Source organism: Lichtheimia ornata (genome assembly GCF_029851405.1).
Source record: "Lichtheimia ornata isolate CBS 291.66 chromosome Unknown scaffold00027, whole genome shotgun sequence".
In the NCBI taxonomy this organism is placed as follows: domain Eukaryota; kingdom Fungi; phylum Mucoromycota; class Mucoromycetes; order Mucorales; family Lichtheimiaceae; genus Lichtheimia; species Lichtheimia ornata.
Window position 1 is genome coordinate 348077 of NW_026695347.1, and position 21799 is coordinate 369875.

At 43.4% G+C, this 21799-nt stretch overlaps 4 protein-coding genes across 4 annotated transcripts; 1 reads left to right on the forward strand and 3 right to left on the reverse strand.

Annotated features, from left to right (window-relative positions):
* Nucleotides 1-4113: 4113 nt before the first annotated feature.
* Nucleotides 4114-4353, reverse strand: O0I10_006315 (uncharacterized protein; the record flags this gene model as incomplete). Its single annotated transcript, XM_058486345.1, has 1 exon — nucleotides 4114-4353. One exon carries the CDS (start codon nucleotides 4351-4353, stop codon nucleotides 4114-4116), a length of 240 nt encoding a protein of 79 aa, XP_058342957.1.
* Nucleotides 4354-4738: 385 nt separating this feature from the next.
* O0I10_006316 (uncharacterized protein) lies at nucleotides 4739-5464 on the reverse strand (the record flags this gene model as incomplete). The annotated part of the gene is made up of 5 exons (XM_058486346.1): nucleotides 4739-4756; nucleotides 4810-4979; nucleotides 5043-5270; nucleotides 5321-5387; nucleotides 5444-5464. 5 exons carry the CDS (start codon nucleotides 5462-5464, stop codon nucleotides 4739-4741), a joined length of 504 nt encoding a protein of 167 aa, XP_058342958.1.
* Nucleotides 5465-14646: 9182 nt separating this feature from the next.
* Nucleotides 14647-16678, forward strand: O0I10_006317 (uncharacterized protein; the record flags this gene model as incomplete). The annotated part of the gene is made up of 2 exons (XM_058486347.1): nucleotides 14647-15340; nucleotides 15399-16678. The coding sequence occupies 2 exons, from the start codon at nucleotides 14647-14649 to the stop codon at nucleotides 16676-16678; spliced, it is 1974 nt and encodes a 657-aa protein (XP_058342959.1).
* Nucleotides 16679-19298: 2620 nt separating this feature from the next.
* On the reverse strand, nucleotides 19299-21368 carry O0I10_006318 (uncharacterized protein; the record flags this gene model as incomplete). Its single annotated transcript, XM_058486348.1, has 2 exons — nucleotides 19299-20620; nucleotides 20672-21368. 2 exons carry the CDS (start codon nucleotides 21366-21368, stop codon nucleotides 19299-19301), a joined length of 2019 nt encoding a protein of 672 aa, XP_058342960.1.
* Between the last annotated feature and the right edge of the window lie 431 nt (nucleotides 21369-21799).

Sequence of the window (21799 nt, forward strand, 5' to 3'; positions counted from 1 at the left end):
CCACGTGGAGGTGATTGGCAACCCACACCCTAGTTTTTTGTCATTGCGGACTCTTGCTCAGGTTTGGCTGGGTAGAGTTAATTGGGGTACTAGTGTAAAGTGTTTCCGTGTTTCGTGACCTTGCAGTTTCGTAACCCTTTCGATTCGTGGGTGTCTTGCTGGTTTCGTGAGTACCCCGAATCCCCTCCCCCAGCTAACCTGGATACCGTGTTTCGTGACGCTTGTTTATAGGACCTAGCGAGCCATACTTGCGGTCTTGTCCGGGAACCTAGAGTGAAAGAGAGATACTTTGTAGTTGGGAAAAAAGGGCTTCCTTTTTATACCAAAGTGGGTTTCCATAGCACCTTAGACGCGTAAGCGTTTGTGTCACACGAAATTCGGCCAACTTGCTAAAATCTTCGGATCCCAATTACTCAAAACCTTTCAATTCAACATGTTTTAGGCCATTAGAAAAACGTGTTCCTCTCATCGAGACGATTCCAATGGTATATTGTTTGCGATGGTTTTGTTTACTTTTGTCAATTTGAACATTGCTATGGTCACATAGTACAATTTCCTTTTTGGGTCACGGTTTCAGATCTCGGGCCGACCACTTTGGAACCACTGCCATAGGGTATAACTCTTTGGTTTTCAGGTAAACCTCGTTTGTGGTAATAGAGAAATGTGTTCGTCTCGATGATACGAGCATAACGGTATGCTATTCGTATGATAGATTTTTATATCCTGAATGGCTGAAACAGTGCTGTCCATCAACACCTAATAAGTTCACCTCGTTCAAACCTATACAAACAGCATACCGTTAGGCTCGTCTCATCGAGAGGAACATGTTTTTCTATTACCACAAGTGAGGTTTACTTGAAAATCAACGCGCTATGGCCTGTAGCAGTGGTTCGAAAGAGCTCGGCCCGCGACCTGAAACCGCGACCCAAAAAGGAAATTGTACTACGTGACCATAGCAATGTTCATATGGACAAAAGTAAAGAAAATCATGGCAAACAATATACCATTCGAATCGTCTCGATGAGAGGAACATGTTTTTCTAATGGCCTAAAACAGGTTGAATTGAAAGGTTTTAAGTGAATGACATATGAAGATTATAGAAAAAGTAGGAAATTGGATAAGGTTTGGGGTGACACGAACGCTTACGCGTCTAAGGTGTTGCGCAACCCATTGGGTATAAAAGAGAAGCCTTTTTTCCCCAACTCCAAAGTATCTTTCTTTCCACTCCTCCCACGGTCTTCAAAGGTAAGTTTCTTTTGCACAGGTAGGTGAATGAGTGGTGAAGAAGAGGGGAGGTGAAGAAAAAAAGAAGAGGGGATAAAGAGGACCATTGGGGTATGTGAATGCGGGGGGGGGAAAGAAGAGGAGATAAAGAGGTATGTGTATGGATGGTGCGGGTGGTAGTCTGACCACGACTATAAATTGGTCGTCTTCAATGACGTTAACTTGCGTCCTGATAACGACGTTAAACTAATCCGTCCGAAATGACGTTAAACTACGGGTGTGGATTGCCAATCACCTCCTCGTGGTCACACCTGGAAACCATCTCCATGGAGATGGGCTAAGAATTGGCACAGCTAGTTGTTTACTTTTATTTAATAAAGCTCTTCTTATATACAAAAGCATCTATATGGTCATCTTCTTATATAAGCAATACAATGTCTATAGCCACGTAGTCTTCCCTTTTATATGTTGTAGTTTTTATATATCAAATAAACAATCATTCATCCGCACGTTGTGGTAGTAATCATGTGGGTTGCTATTGAAGCGGCTAAGTGTGAGAGATGCTGAGTGGTGCTGTGTCTAAAGGTGCATGCTGATGGGTCATTTTCGTTTGTGTGTGTCAAAACGGTTGCTTTGTGTACTCAGCTTCAGCGTGCTTGTTATACCCAGATTCAACAACAACACGATTGTAATTCGACATTGGGAATAGCTCGTTAGCAAACGGTGTATGGGAGAATGCATCCATCAAGGTGAGTAACGTGTTGATAGAGCACAAATGTAGGCTTGCATTTGTTCGTGTGTACTGATAGGCGTGTGTTTTTACAGCTTTCTTGTTTCAGGAATAATGGACAGTGTCAGATGCATGTCGTAGGTGGATGTGGCTCTGATGATGGTCGACATAGTGTGCGTCGAATGGTTGCCGTCGAGTAGTAGGTAACGTGAAACAGCATGTTGCAGGATGAAAACAAAAAGGACGCCTCTGTAAACTGGTTGCTCATCATCTTCCATACCTGTCAAAGAACTTAAGCCTAGCGTACTTGCATGTTCGTTCCATAACGCCCAACCTGCCTTTTACACTGGCTACATGTAACATGTAACGCGACTTGTAATTAAAGAACGACGTGATCTGTGATATGATAAAAACGTATCGTAAATATTGGCTGCTTGCACGGAATTCGCTACCCCACCATATAACCTTGGCATGTACTCCATGGTCACTAATGAATTGTGTCACTTCCAATGGCTAAGGCTGCAATCCTCAATGATCCTCAATGCAATTGGTAGGGCCACGATAGCGCTGTCACATGGTTACATGTGAACCATAGCTGTCAAGGACGCCTTACATCAGAGAGCAAGGTACGATCCCGCTCCACCCATAGCAAAGAGAAATATCTACCATATCCGTAGTTGCTGTTATCAAACGTCCTTTTTGCCTTGGCGTCACCAGCGGCACATCGTGCACAGCACCAAATAGATCCCCTCTCCATGGAATAGCACAAGCTAAAGCTTTCACTTGCTGAGAGATTGCTCAAGGTATCCGTTGAGGGAATCCAACGGTGGGCTATGCCATAGAACCAATAATAAATGTTGCTTTCATGATCTACCAACAAGCGATACAAGCTGCAAGGTAGCCGATCGCCGGTCTACCGAGATGGTAGTTGAGAGGCACAACCCTACAACGATCCACTTGCTGCCTCCGAGAAAAACATCCAAAGGGAAATAGAGACCTTCGTCCATCACAACGATAGCGCCCAGTACGACAATTGCAGCTAGCCCCTGACGACACACATGATACCAAGGAGTAACTCAAACGACGGCTGGATGGAATGAGAGACCTATCAATATGCATGTTACTAATTTGTCTTGCACATAATGGAAGGAATGTACGTACTTAGTCAAAGCTATATGGAAGTCCACAATGTTCAGTGCCTCCCAACAACCAATTCCAATTTCGTTGCCATGGAGATATGCATACAATGACGAATGCTGATAGCCGTTCTCCATAGAAACGAATGTTACTTCTTGATGATGACTTGGGAAACCGATAACCTTGAATCTCATGTAGCTTGTTCCACTTCTCAAATGGCGTGTTCCACTTCTCAAACGGCGTGTTCCACTTCTTCAATGGCGTATTCTACTTCTCAAATAGGTTGCTCCACTTCTTATGTAGCATGTTCTACTTCTTCAATGGCTTGTTCCACTTCTCAAATGGCAAGTTCCACTTCTCAAACGGCGTGTTCCACTTCTCAACTAGCTTGTTCCACTTCTCAACTAGCTTGTTCCACTTCTCAACTAGCTTGTTCCACTTCTCAAATAGCTTGTTCCACCTCTCAAATGGCGTATTCCACTACTCCAATAGCTTGTTCTACTTTTCACACGGCATGTTCCACTTCTCAAATGTTGTGTTCATCTTCTCAAAAGCCTTGTTCCATTCCTCAAACGTTGTGTTCCACTTCTCAAAAGCCTTGTTCAACTTCTCAAATGACTTGTTCAACTTCTCAAATGAGTTGTTCCACTTCTCCAATGGCGTATTCCACATCTCCAATAGCTTGTTCCACTACTCAAATGTCGTGTTCGACTTCTCATGTAGCTTGTTCCACTTCTGAAATACGTTGTCCCACATCTCAAGTAGCTTGTTCCACTTCCAAGAATGCTTGTTCACTTCTCCAATGTTGTGTTCCACTTCTCGAAAGTCTTGTTCCACTTCTTAAATGGCGTGTTCTACTTCTCATGTAGCTTGTTCCACTTCTCATGTAGCTTGTTCCACTTCTCAAATAGCGTGTTCCACTTCTCAAATGGCTTTTCCATATCTCCTATGGCGTATTTCACATCTCAAATTGGTTGTTCCACTTCTCAAATGGTGTATTCCACATTCCAAATAGGTTGTTCTTACTTCTCACGTAGCTTGTTGGACTCCCCAAATGGTGTGTTCCACTTCCCAAATGGCTTGTCGCACTTCGCAAATGGCTTGGTCCACTTCTCAAAAGCCTTGTTCCACTTCTCCAATGCCGTATTCCACTTCTCAAATAGGTTGTTCCACTTCTCAAATAACTTGTTCCACTTCTCAAATGGCGTATTCCACATCCAAAATAGGTTGTTCTGTTGTAGGACATTTCGGGACCCGGACATATCGCGATATGCCCTAGGACATTTTAGGATTCCGAAACGTCCTAGGGCATTTCAGTACCATAGACAGCTCTTGGTAATTGTGCCCTGCCAACATGGTTACATACGTCGTTGTGTATTGTTTTGCTATTTGAATACCATCACAAAGCATTTGATCACCTGTGACAACCTTGTCTCATATGATAACACATGTTGGAAGCAGGATCGGATTCATATTTCATGTGCCATTTTTGAGAGAAGTCATGGGAAAGACAAGCATGAAAGCATAGGTAGGTGGGCGTTCATCACAAAGTATCAATACCGGAAAGAGTGGAAACTTCATTTGACATATGACTTTGTGATTGCAGCACTTAAAAGTTGAAAAAGCTGTCTATGGTACTGAAATGCCCTAGGACGTTTCGGAATCCTAAAATGTCCTAGGGCATATCGCGATATGTCCTGAGTCCGGAAATGTCCTACAACAGTTCCACTTCTCAAATAGGTTGTTCCACTTCTTGCAGTAGCTTGGTTCACTTCTGAAATGGCGTGTTCAACTTCGCAAGTAGCTTGTTCCACTTCGCAAGTAGCTTGTTCCACTTCGCAAGTAGCTTGTTCCACTTCGCAAGTAGCTTGTTCCACTTCCCAAATGCCTTGTTCCACATCTCAAATCCCATATCACACTCTCAAATGTGTTCCACATTGCGCATTGCTACCTTGTGGTTGATGTTGATATGATTGATGCGTAGCGTGCAGGCGTGTCAGGATATGGGTCAAAAGAAAAATCGACGCAAGATAACGCTTTGGCTCACCGAAAGGTATGAATGCCGTTGTTTGGTGCTGCAGACGTCCATGCAAGTGATGTTCAAATGTAATCACATAATACGGTGTGCCGGTACTGAGAAATGCTGTGGACGTTGTTGCTTGATCATGACATGGTGTACCTAAAATGCATGGTGAACAATTGTCGCAAACGCAAACGTACGTTACTCACAATGATAGGTTCGTCCTTGAAGGATCCAAGCACCAGAAGAGAAGTAGTTTGTTGAATAGCCCACATGCTATCATAAACGAGGATGTTGGTAGGTGTTGTAGAAAAGACCGGATCAATACTTACCAGTGATACCCATATATCCATCAAATTTGTTAATATCCAAAGGAACCTGACGCTTTGCAAAGGTTCACTTGTCAAGACATGGGACATTCTCACACGCCAAGTAAGCGAAGGAAGGAAGCCTGGCAGTACGCATGTGAGAGCTGTGAAGATGATCGGTAGCACAAAGCATAGCACACTTACGTGAGATCAAGCATTCGAAAAATGGACGATTGTTGGTAACCCCTTTCAGCAAAACGATGGTGCTTGGTAACCAAAAGGCAAATTCGTAATTCAATCAACATGATACCGATAAAGGTGTTCGTCCCGTGAATGTTGTAGATAAGGATTCATTCGCACACCAACAAGAGATGAGACCCGGAAGAAATACATCAAACATGTTGCTCGGAACACAAAGCACCAGGTGACGGGATAAAGCTTGCTGACACCTAACCGAAGTACTGCCCGCTGCCGATTGCTCATATGTATGATCCATCTATAAAGGATTACCTCAATCAATATCCTTCGAAGGAGTTACCAAGATGCTCGAATGCAACCAATCCCAGATTGAACCCTTTTACCTTGAATAACATTGCTGGTGCAAGTAACCTTGTATCCATCCGCTCCAAAGATGTATTGATGCTCTGTCATTGTAATGCTTGTTAATCACCTAGTCTTACGTTGTAAATCCAATCCAAAGCGTACCTGTAGCGTCACAATCCACTGCTATAGGTTGTAAACGAAGAACTTGACAAGTGTCGTAAAAAGCTTGCGGGATCGGTTTACAATGGTTGCCATATGTACGAGACCATGGTTACACTCTTCTGTATGATCCACTTTCAAGGGATGTAGTAAGTTGATACCAATAATTGAAGCGAAGCAACCATACCTAGCAGGCATATGTTGTAAGAATACGCGTAATATTGATATTACCAAATACTACATACTTACTTCGTGTGAAGGACTCCATACATGAGCCAATGTCCAAAGACTTTTAAATCAGGTACAGTACGCGATGTTCAACGTCATACAGGAATCGAATAGGCGTGATCCTGAAGATAGGTGAATGCCTTGTGCCTGTTACTGATGCAGAGTAACCCGCCGATAAAAGTTGGGAACCAGAAGATATATACCAGCAGGTTGTCCGTAACATGAATCCACAGATGAGGCGATAACGCTTGCTGGCAGCACAAAGCCGTAGATGATGTTGCTTGCTGTCCATACGATCAATCCATAAACCATTACGTCGATACGCGGCCGTGCAAGAGATTGGCAGTACGCAACAACCACCCGATGCTCACGTAAACGTAAGTGATAAGGAAGATAAGGTCTCGGCAGCTTGATGATGATCTATGATGGATCTATGTAAGGCATAGTAAACAATCTTCCAGACCCTTAAACTATACCTGGCAATGATAAACGCCATCCTGCGGAATCAAATCCCCAAACATGCTGCTTGTTGCAATGCGATCCATCTAAAAGAGCCAGGTTGGCAACCATTTTCCGTAGCACGAAAGAGATGCGTGCCCAATGCCTACCATGGCTGATAACGTGATACACTCGGTGATCATAAGTTTAGGCTGCTTGCAGTAATCCATCTAAATAGTAGATGTTTCAGCAACAGTTTCCAAAAAGCATCCGAATAAAACATACCTCAATCCCAATGATCCCATAGACCTCGAACGACATACGCCATGAAGGTGCAATAAACATTGGTCTTGCAGTAGGCCATAATCTTATCAGCACACGTTCCTTGAGGGCGACATGGTTCCCCCAAAAGAGGGCATAGTACAATACTATTTTTTGGCGTGGTAACCGTATACTAACGGAGGAAAAAGCCCTGTTGATTCTGGGATTGCATATCTTCCACCGTAAATGCGCTTGTATACAACATATCCCACAATGACCCCTATTACCTTGTGTTCTCAATAGCTGCCTTGCTTCAAACCGAAATCGTAATCCCATGCCATCCGTAATCTGTCGATGCTGGTTTAGTGGAAAGCTGTTTAATTATTAGCACTTGTATTGTAGATCCAAAGCTATGCATACCAACGAACGGGGAAGCAATGAAGCGATATTTGGAGATGAATGCGTTGAATGATGAATAGACTTTGACATCGCCGAAACGAGGCATAGCATTGTTGTGCACTCCTGATGTGATGCATCCATAAACGACTTCACTGACGAGCGCCCTTGTATCCGATGGGGCAATAAAGAAAGCCATCAAGCGATCAGATGAATGTTGGTGACACCAAAGGTAGGCTTGCGATGGATGATGGCTGCTTCGTGATTGTGGTTGATATGATCCACCGATACCAGGCATGCATAAAGGGACACTAGTCGAAGGATTATAGACTACCTGAATCAGGGTGAAACATATAAAGGATGAATGTTGTTGCAGACGTACACAATAGGAAATGCTGTGCATGATGCATCACGTGAATCATAGGATAATGTAATGAGGCTTCAGGCACTGGAAAATGCCGTAATGGTGCTGCTTGATGTTGACATGGTACACCTATGTGTAAACGATGGGCAGCAAAAAGTTTTCAGAATCCCATAGAGCAGTACGTACCTATGATAGATCCATCCAAGGCATTTCCAAAGCATCCAAGCAGAAGTAGCATGCTGCATATCTCACATGCTAGAATAAAAGAGGGGGTTGGTAGGCGTTTACGCAATGAACGGATCATCATTTACCAATTATAGCCATATGCACAAAACACTCTTGCCATCCCATGATCGCAGCATCCATGAAAAGTTCAAAGTACCAGAACACACGTAGCTCCCTTAAGTAACCGCCCGTATAGTAGAATAAAGGAGAAGGTAAGTACGTGTTGTAGAAAAGAAAAGATCACTACTTACCGATGACTGCCATATTCATGAACACCATTCGATATCCCAACCAAACCAATCCCTTTGGAATCGACCACTTGATAGGACACCCTGTGTTGGTACTGGACCTGTAGACCATAAATAATACTTGAGATACAAATGCCATGCGACCGCCAATGCGAGTATACTTACATGATCCTGAGAGCCATTGGAAGAAGAGATAACGAGACCATCTTTGCTGCCCAAGACCACATGCAGATCGTAGAAGCCATCAATCGACGTACATGTGGCTAAAAAGCGATGTGAATGGCAATCGTTTTTGACAGTGAATAGAACGCAGCTTGACAATTGATGCCTTGGGGAGATGCATAGATGACCTTGGTAACAAAACGATGTCAACGGAACTCTCATTCTTTGTTGATGACATGATCTACTTCAGTTGCAGAGATCCGTGAAAGGGGTTGTCGATAACCAGAACGACCATGACATGGAAGGCGTGCGAACACCAAAAATATACAAGTGACCCTTTTTGTTGAAAAGTTCGAATGAATCCATAAGAGATGTTGAATCGAAGTGGCGGTACGTCCAAGCAGTCACCGATAACCCAAAAACACAGGAGATGGAAAGTTTGCGGGTAACCAATATAAAGAAGAAGTCCATTGTTCATGACATGATCAATCGGTAAGAGGCCTTTGTTTCAAGACATGCACCAAATGGGTAGAATCAAATCCACATGACGATGGGTAAACCTTGGCGTGCATCCAACTATATGAAGGCTGTTGCTTGTCAATAATACGATCCACCCATAAGAGATGTGCATCGCTGGCCTTCGCACAGAGAATAACCAGGTGCTTGTGAATGACGGGCAAGGAACGATTGACGACACCAATAGACGTAATCCATTGCCCTCTTTCCTAACATCATTCACGTATGAGAGATTCATGGTCAATGATTTCACAAACCCATCCGACAAACCTAAACTGCCATAGCCGAGAACGCGTGTACTTTGAAGCACGAAGAGTCAAGTGGCGCTGTGCAATAATCGAAGCCTAATACAATAGCGCATCATCAGCATTCCGTTTCGGCAATATTAACAAGAGCACTTACCAATGTGCACTATAGAACATTCGCATAATCGCCATCCCAATAAATGCACCTTGGGCGTTGCAATCAAGGACTTGGCCATATATGTGTGTTGCTTCCAGTGGTCGCTCTAAAATGGTATGCGTTTCAGCAAAGGTCTCCAAAAAGCATGATAGTCATACATACCTGAATCACGCAATCATCATCCGCAGACTTGGGAACCAAATAGGCCATCAGGATGTAAAGTAATAATCAAAGCGCACAGCCAAAGAAACGTCATTGTACCGGTACTCTCCTGTGGATCGACGCGATGAAGTGCATCAATAGAGATACCCATCTTCTCTCTAAAGGCAAGGAGATCAATAGCCGTAAACGATGGAGCCGTGCGAACAGAGGATGCATTTTTAAATCCCTAAGGCCGCAACATGAGTCGCACTGTCCCCGGGCACAACATGTAGAGCTCCACAGGAAAGTATAGTACAATGACGTCCTCGGCGTGCAGACTTGATAATAATAGTATTGCCGGAAGAGGCCCTGCCACTGTATGATGATGTTTGGTAAGCTCACTTGAATCCGACTAATCGCACAATGAACCTCTTACCTTGTGGTATTTCTCTATAGCATCTTTGCCTCAAATAGAAATCGTATATCCATGCCATCCAGTAGGTGCTGCTGCTGTTTCATTGCAAGGCTCGTTAATTAACATGTTTCGCTTTGTAGATCCAATACCATGCATACCATTGAGCCAACGATACAGCATTTTTGCTTTGAGATCCGTATCTTGTTGCTGCCAGAGGTACCATCATCCAACATGTTCAACCTACCATAAACGCAATGTGAGATAACAAGTAAAACCAACCCACACGCTTTTGTTGTCACCATACGCAAAAGAAGCAATTTAAAGACGTCTTGAGAACTCTCATTGGAGACAATTCGGTAAGGAAGGCACACGACGCCCTGAACCATGGTGATCACAAGGAATTGCAACCAATTACACCATCGGAAGGCAAAACAATAATCAACCTGCAGCGCCAAGGTATGCCACCGTATGTACTATACTCTCATTGGATCCTGAAATTGGCATCATAAGAGATATCCACCTTCTCTCTGTAGGCAAGGAAATCAATAGCCGTACTTGGATGGAGGCCGTGTGCACAGCGGATGCCTTTTTAAATTGGCCTTGCCATCGCATCTTGAGTCACACTGTTTCCGGGCCAAAATTCCCCAGGAGAGCACAGTACTATACAATGACATCCTCGACGTGCAGCCATGATAATAATCGTATCGCCGAAAGAGAGCCTATTCCTTTCATCAGTGCACGTGAAGGTGACAAATGCAAAAAATGGTGCACTTTACCTTGAGGTGTTCCCAATACCATTTCAATGATGCTTGCAGATAACCTTGTATCCATGCAATCCGGTATGTGCTGCTGGTATTTCATTGTAAGCCTCTTTAATCAACATGACCTGGTTTGTAGACCTGGTTTGTAGATGCAAGATTATACATACCAATCATGTACCAATAGAGCTCTTGTTGCAAACATTGCTATTGCGTTCCTTTTCCCATGCATCGGATTGATCCGTATAGAAGTCTTGTACACCTTCACGGGCACCTCAAACTTGAAATGCCTTTGGTAAATAGACACTTGGTTGGCGCGGCCAATGCATATTGAACGTCAACACCTGGGCAATAGGTAAATGCTTTAGTTTGATTATAATCCCCCCAACGTACTTACTATCTCATAGCCACTGAACCACTGACTTCTATGCATGATCATGCTTGTCAAAGATAAGACACCAAGTTGCAGCAAGCCAAGCGATGCCAACATACAGGTAACAAGTGAAATCCTTCAAGGTGGTCCATACTGATACGATGGATAAAGTAAGGATTCGCAACACCTAATCGAAACCATGATCAACACAAGAACAAGGAAACAAGGCCTTTATCGAACATACCATTAACGTGCATCTCCTTTAACCACCATGAGCCATTACCACGTGGTACACCACTCAGTCATATTCCTTGCGAATGCCATCCAATGATCAACACCAAGGTACGTTGTTGAAGCAGGAAAAGCTGCCCACATTCTTTGATAGCGGTATCTTGGTCCACGTAATCCATAAAGCGTAGACAATCGCTACGATAGTGCCAACTCCAAGACGCATACGTATAAGATATGGAACAATTCCAATCCAAAGCAAATGGCCATTCATGAGCCACAACACGGGCGTCTCCATAACAATGTCGAAAACAAGTTGGTGACAGAACCAATGCGTCTGCCCTTGGCATGTTTGGCATCCACCTTAGCGCGTTGCAGCTTCGCGTTGCCTGTGGCCGATGTAAAAACAACGATGAGCCTCTGGTTGCATGTATAGATAATGTTGTACTCGTTACCTTGTTCACTGTAAACGTTGGCTTCAATTGAATGTCCAAGCAGTGTACATGAAGAGCGCTGTGGCATGAGCTTCACATTGCGAGAGAGCGGGTCAATGTTGGCGTGGTTTGACATTCCAATGCCGGCATGGGTTCGAAGGTGACATGGAGCAATGCGTGGATTGTTGGAATTGGGTTGTTGAATTGTAAATGTTTGTACATTCTTGAAGGTGCAGCTGTTCAAGCGTGTTGGTAAAAGAAGTCTGAAATGGAGAGGTGGTAACCAAGGAAGGACGCCCCCTCCCAAAAATCAACAGCAGCCTGATATTTTTGGAAACGCCCGCCACAAGTAATCATTCTGGCCACTCACCTAATCGATAAAGATGCTCCAATGACTTGATCCATCGAGCACTATCAATGGAAATAGATATAAGTAATACCCCACAGAGAGGATTATTGCCGTAGGTAAACAAGACCATACCATTGGCACATCGATTACCGAATTCGTGATACCTGCATGCATCTTTGTGTTACCTTTCCCTTACTGTATTGATGCGCAAAGAAAGAGCATTGTTCGTATGACGAACATTCATGTGTAGATTAATCATCCAGCCAATTACTCATCCTTGTTGACGTGTGTTTGATTACAGTCTGCACACTTTTATCTTTGGCGATAGCATGCAAGGATAATATGAATCAACATCCTTTGCTTTCTTGTTCATCCTATCGGCCATAACAAAGGTCATTCAGCTTATCGATACTGCAAGGAAAGGGAGGCCCATCCTTGATCACCATGATCAAACCTTACAAGCTATGGATAGAATTTCATACATTACAAGGCAATCGCTATATAAACTTGTATGACGCTTTCCCAGCTATGAAAGGGGGCACTAGATCTTTATGCTGGGTGACATAGATCCAATGAGATATTAGGGCATAGGTATGAATAGTTGGATTGTTTATGTGAAGGCGACATGTGTCAACAGCAAGGATGATGATTACGTACGACATGAGCCGATCAAGGTTACACAGTGCGTTACGAGCAATAATGATGTTTCGTTGCATACGGGTACTTTGCGTGTGCCAGGTATTGATAATTTTCTACCATCATGGTATATGGATTGACGCACAATCCTTTCGTTAACGATTATACATCATACCTAGCATTGTGTGTAGCATCAGCTATTATCATATACGTTACTCATCTTGTTAGCCGAAGACACTCCTGTGAAAGATCCATCCCTGAGACTTTCTCTTGTATGGTCCTGATTAATGGAGATCCATCAATCTTAGCTAGAAAGATAAACCTTTCATGCCCCTGCTGCTTCCTTTTCCCTGCATGTTACGTGTATCGGATTCGCTACTCATCATGCATGCAATGTTTGCGGTGTGCGTGTTTAAGTCATCCCATGTGTGGTTGCCCATGCATGCACCACAACGTTGGATCAACGTGAAAAACTGCTATCTCAGAGCCTTCTTCATCATCAAGAGTTGTTCTCATGTCTCCCACAAACAAGTAAGGTCGATATAGACATCATCTTCTCCATTTACGCCTCACCATCTTTATGTTCACAAATCACAAAGCTACGCTAGTATAGCTAACAGGACAAGGGAGTACCTCATTTACCTATATTCTCTCCATCGCTTACCATATCCTTCCATCCACCTGTACATATGGCCAAACTGCTTGATGCGAAAATCCACGCACTCAGAAAAACATATCCATCAATGCTCATCCTCCAAACATACATACCTCATCATCGGCTTAATGGGTCACCAATCAAAGCAACACTTGTAGTAATAGAATCATCCTATAGCATCACGACAGCTGACACTGCAACATAAGAGGTGGCGCTTGCGCATGTAACTATTGATGACGACGATGAGGATTTATGAGTCTTACAACATTCACATTTATACTATCCCACGTACCAATGCGTATGTAAGAACCCTTCGCATGCCGGTAAATCACCTGCATGGTATAGCGTAGTTGGCCACTTTGAGCTAGTAACGACGAGCACCTTCAACACCAAGATCTTCAGTAAGCTCACACAATGAGCCTTGTTCACAATTGTAGTTCACTAGATGCATTAGTCATCGTCGTACGTGGGAGGTAAAACTGGCGTTGTGGAAGAAGAAGCTGATAAAAAGTGTAAGCACAAGCGAGCAAGAGCAGCTGGGGCTAGTGATGACGCGTCACCAAGGAGACGAATGCCGGTTGCCTCGAATCTGATGAAGGTAAGGAATGCTGCATGTCGACAAGGAGTAAGAGTGAAACTTGAAAGAGTATGATAAAGGTGGTGAAATAGAGCAAGGATTGTGTTCCGGTTGCCGAGCTAAACAGAGGTTGTCGGAAAGGAAGGCACTTGGGCTGTTGTAGTGCATTTCCGGATTCAGTGCATATCGCGATATGCCCTAGTGCATTTCAGGATTCCGAAACACCCTAGTGCATTTCATGTCTATAGGCAGCTTTTTAACTTGAAGTGCTGTGATCATTTAAAATCGTATGTCGAATGAAGTTTTCACTCTTTCCGGTATTGATACTATAATAGAAATCCTCACCTACATATACTTTTACACTTCTCGTCCCGATAACTTCTCCCAAAAATGCCATATGAATTATGAATCTGATCATGCTTATAGGACGTGTTATAATATGAGGCGATGTTGTCACTTGTGAGCAAAATACTTTGTGATCATACTCGACTAGCAAAACAACACATGAGGACCTATGTTATCATCTTGGCAGGGCACAATCATCAACGGCTGCCTATAGTCCAGAAATGCACTAGGGTGTTTTGGAATCCCGAAATGCACTAGGGCATATCGCGATATGCACGGGTCCCGAAATGCACTACAACAGGGCCAATAAAACTTTGTGTTCAGGGACTAGTTCTGCTTGGTGACCCCTCTTTCTCTTCCACAACCAGCAGACAATGAACCAACATGCTTTGGGTGACCTCTGCCAACAACCCACACTCACAGCTTCCTCTGAAAAATATGCACAGCTCGCTCACGATGCAACCAGCCAACTCCATGAACCCGTTCAATCGATCTTGTCAGCCTTGAATCTACGTGCATTGGCATTGACCAAGTTTGCTAACTTTGATGGTGCACTTCGCGATGCCCACATTATGCTTCAACTCTCGTCATCTTCACCCCTTGGGTATTTACGCTTAGCCGAAGTTTATAGCGCACAAGGGAAACAGCGACGTGTTATGGCCGTATGCTCTAGAGGACTCGATAAGGTGGACGCCAAGGATACGCACTATGCAACATTGCAGCAAGTCAGAAAGGATGCTTTTAAACGCCTTAGAAAACGCATTGACTTTATGAGCCTACTACCTGTCGACATTGTCGTTTCAACGCTTATCCCGATGTTCATGTACGACAACCTTGTGGAGGGATCAAGTCGATATTTAAAAGTGAGCAAGATATGGAGTGAGCGTATTATTCAATGCTTCAAAGGATTGCGTTTCAAGTTTGGCGAAGGTGACAACGTGTCCCAGGTCATCAAGTATGCTCCCAATGCAAAGTTATTGCACATCTCATCCCGTTCCAAAGGCAAATGGCTCGGCGATTTCATTCGTGGTCACGACTTTTCATCGTTGGAAAAGATAGTAATTGAAAGTAAGTTGTGCACGTCGCTTTCGTAAGCAGCATTTATTAACCATTGTCTGTATCAAAGGATTCAGAAGCGTACGCGTTCAGCACTTTCTTACCGCGTTGAAATCAGTCAGCAGCACCTTGACGTATTTGGAAGTGGAAGTGAAAAACGACATTGAGCTATGGGCCGACCAGCTGATGTTAGCCTGCCCTAATCTCGTTACGTTGCGTCTTTATGATCCGCCTCATATCCATCTCAGCCCTGTTACCTTGCAGATATGGCCTACGTTGACGACATTATCGATTCATAACAAGTCAAGGAACAAAATCACCACTGAGGAGATTATTGGGATTTGGCAGCGATTTCCATCATTGAAGGAGCTCGACATTTATCCATGCGAGGATCTTGAATCAGCGTTTATTGTCTCTGAATACACTCAATTACTTAACCGCCTTCGTCTTGCATTGTTTGGTCCGCGTATTCATCTATACTATCAGCATGAAGAGCACTCGAGTGAAGGGGTTGGCTTAAAGTCCTTTTTGATCGTAACAGATACGGTTAAGTGGAATGAACGGATTGCCGAGGATATCCGATCGATCATCAAGCAATACAACAAGACACTTGTACACCTTGATTGGTTAAGTGATCGTAGCCGTGGTACCGAGACCATTGAACACCTTCAATACCCTCATCTCAAGAAACTTGGTGTCTCTTCCTCTGGATGGCAGATAACACGCAATGCACCCTTGCTTGAAGAATTGAAGCTGTCGTATACAGTCATCAGCGAACACCCTCCAGTACTTGACATGATACCATCCCATTTGAAAAAGCTTGAATTGGATCTTCGTCGTGCACCTCAAGGATTCGACATGTCATTGATTCAACGCTACTTTAATCGCATTGCTCAAACGGTGCAGCTAAAAGAACTTGTGATGCTTTTCAACTATGAACACCCCATCAAAAACAAGCTTGATATTGTATATCGTCTTGGACACCTTGAATGCCTAATGATCCGACATTTTATGAATTGGGAGGAGGATGAAATCAACAACTTTTTGGATGGCCTTGTCCAAGCGTGTCCTCGTTTAACGCGCCTTGAGCTCCAATTGATGAGCCCACCAGCGACCTCTTCAGTGAACATCTTGAAACGACTTGAACATTTTCAGCAGTTTGAATTTCGCGTTAAGAAAGACTCGCAAGATGACACCTTTTGGCATGCGATTTGCACGTTTCCTCAGCTGAAGCGTATTACCCTATATCCTGACTATGACATCGTCGACGGCCATATAAAGCATGTACGACGACAGAGACCTGACCTAAACATCATCATTCGTGAAAATCCTACCGGAGACGGAGACTGAGCCCCCTGTTATACATTACGTATACACTTTCCTCTATTTAAACCTGCCATTTTTGTTCCCTTTTGTATGTAGCGTACCATAAAGGTATCCCACGTAGTGGTTTATATATAAAGCTTATGTATCAAGTATGCAAAAGCCATATCAGCAGTGATTGGATTCCAAATGATGACATCCACTATTAAATCATGAATGTAGGCCTCACCAAGCAATATTGTCCGGTTAAAGCCCCCATCCTTCATTGTAAAGTTTTGTGAGGTAGGTACGTTTATGTTTTACCTCAACTATAGCAATGAAGCTATTATAAAAGTCGTCTTTGGCAATGGTTACCCATACACTCTAATAGTGTGAGAGGTGTGCCAGCAGGGGTTTGTGTACGAAGGCAAAGAAAAAAGGATTAAAAGAGCAATCGATGATATGGGTACACTTTATCACCGTCATTCATACACTGCGAGCTATAAGCCAATTCCACCCAATTCAGCCCATTGTGGGTTTTATAACATATGAAAAACACGCCTGCGCCAAAGATCGTATGCGTCCTTCAATTACATTGATACGTGCCGATTTGAGGAAATTACAGCTAAGTAGCGGGTACATCGGTTCCAACATGCACCGTACACGGGTGTATGGAGTAGCCAAAGCCTGGTCTAAGCGTAGCTCATCCAAATTGGCTCGCATCAATGTGATTAAACCATGGATCTGAACCTTGGAGCAGGCGCATTCACCACACGTTATCAAACCCACAATGGGCTCAATTGGATGGAATTGGTTAATAGCATCCGATCTATGAACGACCATCAGACACTGGACCCATATCATCCATTACTGTTTTAATCCTTTTTTCTTCGCTTTCGTATACAAACACCGCCTTTCGCACCTATCTCACTATAAATGTACATATGAGTCACAATCGAAAAAGACCCACGTTTATAATAGCAAAACATACACGCACCTGTAACTCAAAACCTTTCAATGAAGCATGGGCTCTTTTTGATACCAGCATGCTCAGCATGGTCGAAACTACCTTGTGGGAAAGTTTCAGGATCGAACTCGTCAATAGCAATTTTTAGATTTGTCCATGCCGCCAAAAAAGTTTCTGGAGGTCGACCTGATTTCATTTTGGTGGGTGGTGACATGGCCAAATTTTAGATTGACGAGTTCGATCCTGAAACTGGCACACAAGGTTTCTTGAGGCGGGATGAGCATGTTGGTTGCAAAAGCAGCCCACGCTTCATTGAAAGCTTTCGAGTTACAGGTGCGTGTATGTTTGCAAAGCCGCAGCTATTATAAAAGTCATCTTTTTCAATTGTCACTCATATAACCACTTATAGTGCAATAGCTGCACGAGGCCGTGTTTGGGTAAGAAAGCAAAGAAAACAGCATTAAAAGAACCAATGTATCATATGTACTCACTTGCTGGTGGTCATTGATACATTGCTAGCTATCAGCCATTTCCACCCAATAGAGACCATTGTGGATTTGATACCATATGAAAAATGCACCTGCTCCAAAGATTCACCTTGATGATTTCATTACATTGATCCGAGCCAATTTGAGGAAATTACAGCGACGTAATGTGTACATGCGTTCGAACATGCAACGTATACGGGTGTATGGAGTAGAACAAAACCTGGTCTAAGCATAGCTCATCCAAATCGTCTCGGATCAATATAATTAAACCATGGAACGGAACCTTGGAGCAGGCGCATTCACCACACGTTGTCAAATCCACAATGGGTTCAATTGGATGGACTTGGTTAATAGCGTCCAATCTATGAAGGACCATCAGACAGTGCACCCATATCATCCATTGCTGTTTTACTCCTTTTTTCTTCGCTTTGGTATGCAAACACCGCCTTTCACACCTATCTTACTATAAATGTACATATGAGCTACAATTGAAAAAGACCCACCTTTATAATAGCAAAACATTCACACACCTGTAACTCGAAACCTCACAATGAAGCATGGGCTCTTTTTGATACCAGCATGCTCAGCATGGGCGAAAGTACCTTGTGTGAAAGTTTCAGGATCGAACTCGTCAATAGCAATTTTTGCCATTGTCCATGTCAACCAAAAAAGTTTCAAGAGGTCGACCTGTTTTCATTTTGGCGGGTGGTGACATGGCCAAATTTGATATTGACCAGTTCGATCCTGAAGCTTTCACACAAGGTAGTTTCGACCATGCTGAGCACGTCGGTTGCAAAAAGAGCCCATGCTTCATTGTGACATTTTGTGTGATGGTTGTCTTTATGCTGTAAACATGATGCTATATGACAAAGTCGCCTTTTTCAATTGTCACTGATATAACGACTTATAGTGCAATAGCTGGGGAAGGCCGTGTTTGGGTAAGAAAGCAAAGAAAACAGGATCAAAAGAACAATGGATGATATGTACACGCTTCCGGGTTGGCACACTAGAGCAGAATGGTAGTACTACTACGACTGATACTCCTACTACTAAGTAAATTCCATATGACTGGGTGAGTCATTTACAAATAGCACGTTGGCATAGGCTATACATGAGCATCATTATACTTGAATAAAAGATGATAATTTTTATATTGAGAAAAGCAATCATTGCAATGCAATTTTAATGTGAATAAGGATCCTCTGCCATGATTCTAATACTCTACACAACGTACAAATTGAATAGTCTCCTTGAGCACCTTTATAACCTCCTTGTGAAGTTTTGATCGGTGGAGCACCACGTGATTGAGATGAGGGCATTGTCGAAGGCCTAATGCTCCTATGGTTGCTTCACTCAGGTCGGCCACAGTATGAAGTATTTGGAGGTTGCAAAAACCATGCAAGAGGTAGAGAATGTCATTGGATATCGTGAGTTGACCATAGATGCCGGCACGAAGATACAATGTATGCAAATCGTGACAACCACCGCTTAACGTCTGAAACAACGGAATAAAGGACGTATTGATGGAATGACACGAACCCAGTATAAGGACCTTGAGACACTTCAATCCACCAATCGCTTGCACCATCGTGTCCTCGATCTTTACCATTCCCACATGGAGCGTTTGCAAGCGAGAACCACCACGATTGGCCAAAAAGTCAACATGATCCTTGATGAATTGTGCAAAAACATGATCATAATCATCGGGACGATCTTCTGGTATAAAGCGCATGAGCGAATCAGTAACCAGAGACTTGAGACAAACGCATTGTGCCATGGCACGCATCAAAGGTGGATAGACAGCATATCGACTCAATACAACCCTTTTCAGAAAAGGAGCCCGTTGTACGACCCATGTCATCATGTCAAGGTAGAGCTTGTCACCCCTGGTATTGGACATGCACTTTACATATAAGATTGTCAAATTGCCGAACCGAATGTCATCGTTCTTGTTGATAACATCATACAACGATTGAGAGCGGCTTGTACCAGCACGAAGGTCAATGAACAGTGTTTCCAAGGTATCATGATGGCTGATCAAAAGTTGTTGAATATTATCCAAAGAGTAGTTGTGTATTGTGTTGCTGATATTGAGCTCGCGTAATCCATGGGTTGGTGAAGAGACAATACGTCGTCGCCTGAAGGACACCTTGCCGTCGCTATAACGCAGACATTGCAGCGATCGACATGAGGCATTGATCACACCCATTGGCGTAGAGGTGGGTACATTGCTTAGATCCAGGTGTCGCAAGGAAGGGAGCCATGGTAGGATATCCATCAAAAGGTTGTTGTCAATAAGCTGGATAACTGGGTGCAATGTAAGATGTAACAACGCTGGAAAGGTCGCTTCGAGTGGTGATAGCCGGATATCAGTGATGCAATCAAGAGATACCAAACGCGGGCAACTTTTCAAGATATCATTCAAATACAACGGCTGATCCAGACGTGAATAATCTCTTAGTATCAATGTTGTCAACGTGCTGCCGATGGAACATAATGTGCTGATGGCTTCATCCACTTTTCCCAAGGGTGATTCTGATATCATGATGAGTACATGCATTGGTATGGTGTTGATCATCCACTTACGTTCAATGAATAAGGATGTCAATGAGTTGAAATAGTTGGGTGATTTGAACAACATGTAAAATGGAACGCCACAGGTGCGATATTCGATAGATCGTAGATGCTGAAATGATTCGACAATCACTGAATTGGTTTTCTCAAATGGCACCTCGTCCTCAATGATAACTTGAAGATGGTCTGAATGGAAGATGCATTGGCGCCATGTCGATGATACCAGCAAATATTGGCAATACTCCTCATATCGGCACCCAGCAAACACCAACCCGAAGATACTGTAACTGACATCATTAGGTAATCTCGCAACCAAATCCATTCTCCTGGTTGATCGCTCCAACGCCATTTCTTTGTCTTTTTGAAGCCTATCATAAAACGGATCATCCGTGGAAACATGCTGTAAGGCTGTATCATAGACACGTGCTGCTGCCAAGAAGCGTCCTTGTTGCGTATGGATGTATCCTTGACACAAATATCCAAGTGCTGATGCTGGGTCCGTTTGTTGTATTGTAGTAGCAATATCCAAAGCTTTGGCGATCCTGGCACAAGCAACATACGATCGAGCCTGAATGTCGAGAGTTTGGAGATGGAGATTCAAAAGTTGTTTGCAGATGTCTTTGGAATCCGTAATGACGCGATCGTGTTCGCCTTGAGATGCCGCCATGCGTAGATTGTCGACAGCAATGGAGTCAACTGGGATCGTCATGATGCGTCGTAGCAATGAAAGCGAAGTAAAGCTGCGGGAGAGTGGATGGAGAGGACACAATATTTGTGCGACGTGTCCCATTTACAGCTGCACTCTAATCCATGCATCCAACATTAATCTCTAGCTTTGTGACACCTATAGGCCCATTGATGGCACATACTGAATGAGCAGCCGTCGTTTATGATACCGAATATGCATAGTAAAGTCAATAAAAGGAAGGATTAACCATATTCAAGAAACATCATCTATACATCTAGTAGCACCAAATCTTAGATTGTGGGCGGGTATACCTTATCCATCACCATCATCATTATCATCTTTTTTCTTGCTTTACCCACAGCTATCCTCAAAGCCATAATACTCTGCTTCTTAACAAAGGCAAATCTAGCAGTAGCGGTTGTATTTCGCCGCTTTAACCATTGAATGAAGTT